At 44.4% G+C, this 11,058-nt stretch overlaps 1 protein-coding gene across 4 annotated transcripts; it reads left to right on the top strand.

Moving 5' to 3' along the window:
• The first annotated feature begins 57 nt into the window (after window positions 1-57).
• Window positions 58-9,964, top strand: APTX (aprataxin). Of its 4 annotated transcripts, none has more exons than XM_040091110.1 (8): window positions 58-71; window positions 1,112-1,248; window positions 1,970-2,016; window positions 3,681-3,992; window positions 5,401-5,460; window positions 8,153-8,379; window positions 9,179-9,282; window positions 9,585-9,964. In XM_040091110.1, exons 2-8 carry the CDS (start codon window positions 1,119-1,121, stop codon window positions 9,737-9,739), a joined length of 1,035 nt encoding a protein of 344 aa, XP_039947044.1. In that variant the 5' UTR covers window positions 58-71; window positions 1,112-1,118; the 3' UTR covers window positions 9,740-9,964. The 4 variants fall into 4 exon arrangements, with proteins under 4 accessions (XP_039947044.1, XP_039947042.1, XP_039947041.1 ...); XM_040091108.2 differs by lacking the exon at window positions 58-71 and adding an exon at window positions 188-329; XM_040091107.2 differs by lacking the exon at window positions 58-71 and adding an exon at window positions 228-349.
• Window positions 9,965-11,058: the final 1,094 nt, after the last annotated feature.

Below are 11,058 nucleotides of genomic sequence, written 5' to 3'. Positions count from 1 at the left end.
CCCAGAGTTTGCCTCGCCTCGCGCCTGCGCACCGCGCGGCTCCCGCCCCCAGAGATACCGAGCTGCACTGGGTACGGGTCGTCGGCCCGGCCGCCGCCTTCCCGGCAGCACTCCGCGCCTTCCCCCCGCCTTGGTCTACGCGGGCTTGGCTCCGCCGCCAGATAGGCCGGCCGGCGGCCCGGTTCGCTCCACGCTGCTGCGACTGTGCCAGGACCCAGCGCCCAACCTTGTGTGCGCGGGCCCAGTGCGCCTGCGCCGGGTCACGGGCCGCCGGGGGAGTCGTTGCTGGTCACGTGGGAGGCGCGCTGCGATTGGCTGCGGCGACGGCGGTGCGAACGTGGCGCGCGCGGTGAGGGGGATGGGTCCGTGGCGGCGTTGCCGTGGGAACAGGGCTCCTGGGGATGGTGTGCCGTGGGGCTCCTGGGGATGGTGTGCCGTGGGGCTCCTGGGGATGGTGTGCCGTGGGAACAGGGCTCCTGGGGATGGTGTGCCGTGGGGTTGGGTGTGTGACGGTGCTACACTGAGCACGGAGCCCCTCTGAGCTCGCCGCTAGAGAGCTGGGAGGAACAGCGCCGAGCACCGGGCAGGGTGCGGGATCTTTGCTGTCCAGGATCAAAGCAATGCAGACTTGAAGGTTTCTTAGCATGCTCCGTGTGCTGACTGTTCTGTATGAAGCTATCCCGGCTCTCTTGTCATCTCTTGTCTTCTGCTACTCTCTCATGTTTTGGTGGTTAAATTAATCTCTCGAGTGAACTCTGATTCAGTGGGAAACAAATTGAGCTATTTTGTGGCTAGGCTCCTCTGTCAGATGGAACTATCAATCCAATCGTTTTTTCTTATATATGCTTCGTGGATATGAGAACGTATGGTAGTTTAGGAAGGAAAACAGGATTGTCCTTTGAACAGCAACCTTCTCTTAGATTATGCAAGTGCTGGTTATGTGTTTCGCCTTGAATTTCAGAAACATGAACCAAGTTATCAGCATTGGCTCAGCTAGTGGATGGGCTGGCACCAGTTCATGGGTTGGCAGAATTCAGGGACCCTGTTCCACAGGAAGCTGGTCCATTAGCACGTGGTGTGTTGGTTACACGCTGTTTATTTTGCTATGTAGTACAGAGATGCCTGTGTGTTGGCTCGTGGCAGAAGAGAAACGCACTCAGCGAGTAAAACTGCCACACTTGGAAGCTGTGGTAATTGGGCGTGGCCCTGAGACTGGGATAACGGATAAGAAGTGTTCACGTCAGCAAGGTAAGGTTATTTAGCTCAAATCCTGCTTTCTATGTGCAGCAGCAGCTGAACTTTCCACGTTCCTTTGTGTGGTCTGCAGTGTTGCCTGGTACTTGAAGTCACCAAGCCTTTTTAATGAGCACTTACAGAGTTCTCTGGGACCTAAAGAGTCAGAGACACTCAACGACAGGATGTCCACCTCCATAAACGAAAGCATTAAACCTTAATGTGAGTTCCCAGGCCCTCTGTTGCGTTTCACTGCCTGCATCCCTGCTTCGTGAGAAGCATTTCTTCTCCCTAGTATTCCAGCAACTAGCTGATTTTTAGCATGACTTTTACTTTATACATAAAATAACACAGTCATGGAGAATATATGAAAATACCTGTCACCTATACAATACTGCACATTTTCCTTGCCTTCTATGCCTCAGGACCCAGTCTTGCTCTATGCCTTATTGTCACAGAGGGCGGGCAAGAATGTCAAGAATATGTATAAGACACCAGCAGAATCCACCTTTGTTTTGAAGTAATTGCACCCTTCACTCAGTATGTGGGTTGGCTCTGTTTTTACTTGTGGTCCTAGAAAAAAGAGACAAGACAGAAATATTGTTGGCATACATCACAAAGATCAGCTCCAGAAAGAAACAGATCCTTGAAAAGAGGAGTGTTTTCTGCAGTGGGTGCTTCAACAGAGTTCTTTTTATTTACATTGTTTTGTGACACTTTGTTCTTTCTTTTCCAGTTCAGTTAAAAGCAGACTGTAACAAGGGGTATGTCACAGTTAAACAGGTATGTTTTTATGTATGGATTTATAGTATTTCTGATACTTTCTGGGACAGTTGCATTTAACTCCATAAATGCTCCAAGTGATGATTCTGATTGCTGGGTCTGAGAGATCTGAAGCTTTCTTATCACCAAGGGAGGTTACAGCAAGTCACCCTCAGAGTGAACTTTTTTTTCTTTGTGCACCTCAATGAAAGACTGCACTATTCCTTCCAGATACACTCCAGTCTAAGACAGCCAGACTTGGAGCATCAGGGAATGCTGTTGTCAGTCCTCAATCAGTTCTGTTAGGTGCTGCATTTGAGATACTTTGGACTTCTACTAAACTTGCTTACCTTTCTTCTGAACCTTAAACTTCATAAGCTGAGGCAGCCTTTGTTTAAGGTTGAAGTTCTTGTGTTAATGAGACTACACAGTTGTAGAAGATTTTTGTTGGTGGGCTAAAAGTTCCAGAGATGTGGTTACCTTTAGGAAGGGATGGGATGTGAGAAAGCACTGCAGGGATGCTCATGTTGCCAGATGGATGGAGGCAGTCGTACTCCCTCACACTTATGAGACCTAGTATCTCTGAGATAATATGAAGGGAAAGGTCCCTGGTGCTGCTGTTTGTGTATGTGTGTGCCCACAGCATCGGCCTTTGCAGACAACAAAACAACATGTTCTACCTACTGCGGAGTAACATCTTCTCTCAAAATGCCTCCAGAGCCCACTAAGCACAGGCACTGCAGTGGTATCTAATGAATCTGGCAGATATATCTCAGGCAGTTTTTCACAGAAATCAGTCATGATTTGAATATTGTGTTACTGGAATCTCTAAACTGGGAATACTTTCTGGTGGTGGGTGCTAGCATGTTTTCACTGCCTGTTGAAGAGTTGCTCCCCAGGTGAGAGGTGTGTGGCACAAAGTTCCAGTGATCAGTTGTTTGATGCTTTATTCGCTGATGGGAAGCATCCTTGGCCTGAGTGAGACTGCAGAGCTGTAGACTAAAGAGATCCTGATTGGAATCAGGTGTATGCTTCATTGCAGTGAATACCAAGTGAGAGGTAGAGTACCGTCTTGTGAAGCATGCAGGTGTGGCAGCAACAAAGCTAATGAAATACTCTGGCCAAGTTCATCAGTCACAGGAGAGAGCTGATTTCCTTAAGCCAGTTTCGTGCATAAACATTAACCAAAAGCACTTTGCTGAGGGCTCCTGATTTTTGTAGGGTCACCCACATGATGAGACAAAATCCATCTATCAAGCAATCACCGTAGGTTGCCTACACCACGGTGTGTGTGCAGCTAAGATAATTCACTAAAACTGCTGTTACTCCTCAGAAATAGTTGCTGCTGTTACTAGTGGTTTAATAGGTTACTAACTTGTGAGCGAAGTGCAGTGCAAGTTATGCTGTAACCCTGTAGCTGCTGCAGACCCAGGCTCCTTGTGACTCCAGGCCCTGAGGTTGTCTGCTGACAGTTGTTACTGCGGGACTGGGACGGAAACAGATATCCATGGGGCTGCACTGCCTGGTCTGCTAAAGCGGGTTGATGTGGGCAGGGTGCGGAGTGAATACAAAAGGCATTTGCCTTCCAGGATACTGTCCTGGTATTCCAGGACAATGAGCAGAAGCTGGTGATTCCACTTACAACATAATTTTGTACTATTTTTTCTTTTTTCTGTCTACCAAAGATAGGGGTCAACCCAACTAGTATTGATCTTGTGAATATTGGTAAGGATGCAGTGGTGAAAATGAAGCCAGGCCAAGTTCTGCATATTGTGAATAACCTTTACCCCTACACGGTGCAATTTACCGAAGAATCTGGGAAAACTGTTCCAAAAGCAGACAAAATGCCACATGAGGACCTCTGTGAGAATGATGATAGAGAGCTTGTTCCCAGAAAAACAATGAAGTTGGAGGGGGTGGATACACAAGGCAATTCTACAAATCCCAAGCTAAGCAGTCCCAGTGTATCTACACATGAAGGAACTTCGAGCAAAAAGGCAAGTGTGTTGGTATTAATACTTGTGCTGTTGCTCCTGGGGTTGTCTCTTCCATGGGGAGACATGGTCTTTTTTACGGATTCTGCTGGTGGCAGGCTTCTCAGGTGAACACAGATCCTCAAAGTATACAGAGCATGAGAGGTGTTATGTGCTTCTGATATCACACAGACCCTTGAAAAGTTACTTGGGATCGATTCTAACCTGACCTGAGGGTTAGGTGTGTGTGAGTGGGCTTCCCTGTAGCAAATGAGGATTTAATCTCTGGTTTCTGCTGCAGTTTCTTCTAGGACAGTCCACATGAGCTCCATTTAGCTGGAGTCACCCCAGGACACTGTCCTGACTCTTGAATGGTTGTCTAAAAGCAAGTGCACAGAGAACAGAACAACCTGAGCCTTTTTGTTTTTTAGCTAGTTTGTTTCTAATGGCTTTTTTTATTCCTTCTGCTTTGTTCATTCCATATGGCAGAACCATTTTTACATTAATGAATGTTACCAGCCAGAATCTTTGAAAGGGAATTTTTAGCCCTGTGACATGGACAGAATAAAAGATCTTAATGCATTTGGAACTAGTGCAATGCTGGAGGAGAAGGCACAGAAATGAAACTCCTTAAGACAAAATTTTAGTCTCAGGTTGCTGTGAGTTAACCACTTACTTAATTGGTGGACTTGAGCTAGTTATATTAGGACCAGATTTGTGGTGGAATGAGCAGAGAGCTGACGACTCTCATTGTTTCCCTGCCAGCACTGTAATAATATTGGAACGTCTTCCTTTATAAGAATATGATGAATATCATTGCTGATCAGAATAGTTAAAACATCTTTTTTGAAAAAGGTGCACTCAAAGCACCTTCTATTAGGTGCTTATTCAGTAGCCAAGTTAAGAAGTAGCTTGTCTTGGCTTGATCTTCCTGTGCCTTTCTTGTTTTCTGTACAAGCCACTGCACAATACAAAAAAATCAATACATCTAAGGGTAAGGCTACAAGTGCAATGACTGTTCTGTGCAAAGCAGTATGGGATAGGACAGGTAAGAGAGATCTTTGATCTTGGGTTCTTGCGATCCCTGAAGCAGAGGGCCTTGTGCCATGACATGTGCAGGCAATTTATTAAATTTAAACACATTTATAGCTCACCGTTGTTAAATTTTCAGTGTTTGGAAGATTGAACTTTCCAGCTTCACAGTGTCTTGTTCAAAGTTTTCAAAAGTAGCTTTTTGGGGACAGCTGGAGCAGGTGTTGGCATTTTATAGAAGGGAAATAATTGAGCTTCTATAGTTATATATTCTTCTAATTGTCATTCAGATGTTACTGTACACCTGTATACTATACTGAATGTTCTTAACTGAATCCTTTAAAATATATAATTGAACGCTTAATTGTCTTATAATTATTTTCCCCATTCTGTGCTATAGGAACATTTAGGACACTGGAGTCAGGGTCTAAAGAGCTCCATGCAAGATCCAAAAATGCAGGTGAGAGCTGTGTACTTGTACTTTACAGTAGATCCTGTCTGGCAAAGCTAAATGAGCTTGCTTTCTTCCTTCTGCAATTTGCTTTAACAATCTGATTAATCAGTGGAGTCCTGCATAAGGGCTTAAATGTACTTGCATCTCTTTCTGTAGTAACATTAACTTGAGAGTCTCTACTGTACTGATTTTGCTGACAGTCATTGTCTTAATTATCTTTGAGCACTCTGTACTGTGAGATTTGGCTAACAGATTTCTAAGAGGTTGACGGGGGAGCAGGCGAGCTGTGCAGTTGCTTTGTTTCCTCAGGGAAACCAACTAAAATGGGATTATCATTTGACGCTGAGCAAGCCACAGAGGTTCCCATTCTCCAACAGTCAGCACTGTCTTGTTTCTTAGTGCAGTTTCCTGGTTTCCAGCAAATTCTTAACTTTCACACCTTTATGTCAGCTGACAGGATCTGACCCCTGGTCTCACTGGACCCCTTCAGGTGATGATCACTGTCAGGCTGAAAATAATATAGAGTCATAGTGTATGTTGAATTGGAAGGGACCTGTCAGGATCATTGAATGCACAATGATGCACTTGTCAGGATCTTAGCCATGCACAGGACATCCCCAGAAATCACACCATCTAACCGAGAGCGCTTCTTGAACTCTGACAGACCTGATACCATGGTGACTTCCCTGGGGAGTCTGTTCCAGTGCCCAGCCACCCTCTGGGTGAAGAAGCTTTTCCTGATATCCAGCCTAAACCTCCCCTGACTCAGCTTCAGGCCATTTCCTCAGGTTCTGTCACTGGTCATAAGGGTGAAGAGATCAATGCCTGCCGTTTCTTGTCCCCTCAAAAGTAAGTTGTAACTGCAGTGAGGTGTCCCTTCAGTCTCCTCCAGGCTGAACAGACCAAGTGACCTCACTGTTCTTCATATAGCTTCCTTTCAAGGCCCTTCAACATTTTCTTAGATCTCTTTTGGACACTTTCTAAGAGCTTTATGTCTTCTATTGTGGTACCCAGAACTGCCCCCAGCACTTGAGGTGAGGCCACCCCAGTGCAGAGCAGAGCAGGACAGTCCTCTCCCTTGCCTGGCCATGATGCTGTGCCTGATGCACCCCAGCACACAGGTGGCCCTCCTGGCTGCCAGGGCATTGCTGGCTCATGTTCATCTTGCCACTGACCAGGACCCCCACGTCCCACTCCATGGAGCTGCTCTTCAGCCTCTTGCTCCCCGCTCTCTCTGTATGCCCAGGGTTGCCCTGTCCCAGGTGCAGAATCTGGCACTTTCCACTGTTAAACTTCTGCCCAAGCCCTCTGTTTTGTCCAGATCTCCCTGCAGGGTCTTCCTGCCTTCAAGGGAGTTGACAGTTCCTCCCAATTTAATGTCATTGGCAAACTTGTTTTCTATTCCTTCCAGTCCCACATCCAGGTCATTCGTGAAGATGTTGAAGAACACAGGGCTGAGGAGCCCTGTGGAACCCCATCAGTGACAGGTCTCCAATCTGATGTCGCCCCATTCACTGTAGCCCTTTGTGCCCAACCTGTGAGCCAGTTCCTCACTTAGCTGATAACTAAACAGACGGCCCCTATTTCTTTATTTTTAAAATTTTTTTTTTTTTTTTTTTTTTTTTTTTTTTTTTTTTTTTTAACTTCGAGCATGAAGTGTTGAACTATATATATTTACAGGAGAACTGGGTGCCCATTGTCCTAGAATTGCCAGCACTTTGAAATGACTCTATATATAGGGGATGATAAGACTATGGGAATTCTTCCTTACTTTAAACATGAAGCTTAATTTTTGTCCCTGAAGCAGAATTCTATATACTTAGCAAAACAGAGCTTTATTGACCCAAAATGACCCAAGCAGGTTTTAAAACTGTACTTTTAACGTTAGACACAAATAACTGTTTATGAATGAAGGTTAACTTTATTAGTTGTAGTTTAAATATGAACACACAAACAATAGAACTCCTATATTTTCTTTTTAATTAAATATTAGATGTGTCACAACCTGGCAACTTTTTATTGCTGGGCTCTCCCCACTGTTGTCCGCAAGCTTCCCAACCATTTCTCTTCCTCAGTTGCACTGAACTGTTGCAGAAGGCAAATCAAAATGAAAACAGGAAGAAAATCATCATAGACAGGAATCTCTTCTCCTTCTTGTGAGTGATCTTACAAAGCAGAACACTGGGTAGCATGAACCAAAATAGCCCAGACTTGAATATTTTTGTCTTTGTAATGCTGGTGGAGGTCTGCAGCACACTGCTGGTAGCACGTCTGAGATTTGTGCTTCACTCCAGAAATCTGCAGCCCAGTGCATTCTTACATGATCTGTATTGAGCACAGTGGTTTTGTGGTATTGTTTGTGACTGCAGAGCTTGAATGTAGCCTGATGGAAGTAGAGTTCCCTGGGCCACACTGGTATCTCAATCCATGTTAATTTCAACTGTTCATATATACCTGCAGCTATGGTTAAATTACTGCAAAGTAAGACTAGAAGGCTTTTTCCTTTTCCTGTGAAAAAGGATGCTGGAACACTTCTCCATTGCTAGCATATGTCATGGAAGAGGGTGCTTGTCCTGGAACAACTTAATTCCAGCAAAAGTTCTCACTGGATAGCATCTCTCCACTAAATATAGTGCTTATAGGAATAATATATTTAACTTTCAATAAGAAAGTAATCTAGTTATTTTGTTTTTCCAAGGTTTACAAAGATGAGAAGACTGTAGTCATCAAGGATAAATATCCCAAAGCACGTTACCACTGGCTTATCTTACCGTGGGACCCCATTTCAAGCCTGAAGTCAGTCACCAGGGACCACCTTGAACTCTTGGAACATATGCATGCCATTGGGCAAAAAATGATCGAACAGTGCCCTGCCAGAGAGAGCTTGGAGTTCAGACTGGGTTACCATGCTATCCCCAGTATGAGGTAAGACCTAGACGAGTCATGTGGTGGACGTGCTGTTCTTCCAGTTACACAGATTTGGGGCTAAATCTCTGAGGAGATTTGGCATTGCTAAAGAATCCTCCTCAACACCACAGACAGCTTGGTGTGCAGTCCTTTGCCCCACAATGCTGTATAGATCCCGATGCACAGGTGTCTTTGGCATGGTGGGAAATGCCTGTTGGGCTTCTCTAGCAGAGGTTGGTGTCTGGGGCTCTGGGATGCCTGTGGTCCAGCCCTAGTGACAGAAGTACTGCCAATGCTAGTCCATCCCACTCCCAGGGCACCGGTGTGGGATTAGAGACTGACTCCTAGACCTGTCAAGCCTTGCCTAATACTGAGCAAGGACTTGAGTCTAAGTCCAGACCTTGGAGTGTCCAAGTGCCTGTTGATACTGCGGTCAGTTGTTCTTCAGTTCTTGAATGAAGCTTTTGAGCACTGATGAAGTCCCATTCAATTACTCTACAAATAATAAAACTTTGGTTTATTATTAAACCTTTAATAAACCTTTGGTTTGCTAACACTGTCTCCACCTTTTTGGAAATTAGCAGGAATATAAACTGCAGTGAGGGGCCAATGGAGTATGCAGACTAGTGACCCTGACTCTTTATAAGTGAAATGGTTGGCAAGAGATGGTGTTCCAGAACAGACTCTGCTTCTTCTGTCACAGGGTCAGGACTGACCCACAAGGCTGGCATTCTGTTGAATCATGTTTGCAACTGATGCAACTGCAAAACAGCTTTGAGCATTAACCTTCTTCTATCTATGTTATATATTTTTTCAGTCAGTTACATTTGCATGTAATCAGCCAGGATTTTGATTCTCCGGCCCTGAAAACCAAAAAGCACTGGAATTCTTTTACTACAGACTACTTCTTAAACTCTCAAGGTAATGATGAGGGAAGGTATTTCATAACATATAATCCTGCTTGCAGGTTGTGGCTTTTGGATTTTTTTCCAAACAAATGTGCAAGGTATACATTTTATTGCAGTGAGTGAAAGGTTTTATTTAATTAAAGATATTGGGGAGTAGCACTGAGTAAAACTCGACAAATTTTGTGGCTGGTTTAAATTAGAATGCAGCAAGGACACACTGTGCATGCAAAACAGTGCACAGAGAGTTGCAGTGTCATGTGTTTCATGATGCTATATGGTCTCGATACCTATGGTCTTTCTTATTTTTATCCACAGATGTGATAGAGATGGTAAGAAGCATGGGAAAAGTGATGGTGAAAGACGATACCTCTGAACTTCTCAAACTTCCCCTCAGGTGCCATTGCTGTAAACAGCAGCAGTCCACAATCCCACAGTTAAAGGAACATCTTAGGAAACATTGGCCAAAATGATTTTGCAAAAAATTATCTTTCAATCTGTCTTCAGATTTCAAGCCAACACAAATACCACAAAATGTTAATGGTAATGTATGTTTATTAACTGGAATGACAAACGTAATGTGGGGGAAAGTAGCCTGGAAACAACGACATACTAATTTAGTAATAGCTTCAACAAAAATCCAAGCCCTCTTCTTCCTCCTTACTAAAAATATAAATGAAGTGACTTCTGAAATGGGAGCTTTTTGGTTGCAGCTTTATTGTGGTACAGTCACACTTATCTGTAAGTGAACTCAAGTCTGGGAGAAGGGCTTTGTTTGGATAAAAGATTTATTTTAATTCAGAAGTTCAGCTGAGCCCAGATCTGGGTTTCTACTGAGAAAGAAACAATGATTTAGAGGTCTTTCTTTTGATGTTTTCTGCCTACCACTCAAGTTCCTCCTATGTGTTAATGTTGCAAGCACTGATGTGGCTGACAGAATTTACCATCAAGTGGAGAGAAAGGAGGAGCACCTGATCATCCCCACTTTGCTGTGGCACTGAAAGGCCTGACAGTTCAGTGCTGCTGAGCTGCCTTGTCAGCTGTGGAGTGGGCTTTGCCCCTCACCAGGGTACTAGGACAACCGCTGCTCAGGCTCTAAGTGGGGCAAACAATCTCTTTTGTGTACAAGGATGTATTTAACCATTTTTATATTAAATACATGTGTATGACTGCTCCTCAGTCATAGAACTATCAAGGTTTGCAGTTGCTTGTCTGCATATATTGAGGTTGGTACAGAAATTCTGTGTTTTAATCCTACCCTGTTTCCCCAATCAGGATTTTAGTGAGCCTCTAATAATTTGATTGTTGTCAAGATGTGAACTTCCAGAAGCAGCAGAACAGTACAATAAAAATCTCTTGAGTCCTGATCTGATTTGTACAGTTGAACTTCATCGTAAGCCCAGCTTTCATTTCTGGGTGAAATGACTTTGAGAGTGCACAGAGCTTTTGCTATACAAGCAAAATGCTACTCCTAGCAATAACACATTCCATGGAGCGAAGGTGTCCTTCCCCCATGCAGCAGCGTGTTGCTGTACCCACTCAAATGGGGCAAATAGTAAGTTGATGTTGCTGGAAAAGAATAAAGGTGTTCCTGTCATAAAGTTGTCCGCAAAAATGTGTTCTTTCAACCTGGTATGCAAGAAGCCAATCCACACAGAGGGTCATGTTTATTTCACGCTTGTGCAGAGATGGATGCTGGGTGGTGAATCCACAGAGCCAGCACACTGTTCTAGCCAAGCAGTGTAGCAAAGATGTTTTCAAAATATCTAAGTCTGCACTTACCTGATGTCTA

Source organism: Hirundo rustica, chromosome Z, assembly GCF_015227805.2.
Source record: "Hirundo rustica isolate bHirRus1 chromosome Z, bHirRus1.pri.v3, whole genome shotgun sequence".
Classification (NCBI taxonomy): Eukaryota; Metazoa; Chordata; class Aves; order Passeriformes; family Hirundinidae; genus Hirundo; species Hirundo rustica.
The sequence above is the reverse complement of the archived record's forward strand: the minus strand, read 5'-3'. Positions and strand labels throughout refer to the sequence as shown.

Bases quoted from the DNA above. Each gene is read 5' to 3' on its own strand.
- APTX (XM_040091110.1), top strand. From the start codon at position 1,119: ATGCCTGTGTGTTGGCTCGTGGCAGAAGAGAAACGCACTCAGCGAGTA. The intron at 3,993-5,400 runs GCAAGTGTGTTG...TCTGTGCTATAG, and splicing joins AAGGAACTTCGAGCAAAAAG to GAACATTTAGGACACTGGAG. The intron at 8,380-9,178 runs GTAAGACCTAGA...ATATTTTTTCAG, and splicing joins CATGCTATCCCCAGTATGAG to TCAGTTACATTTGCATGTAA.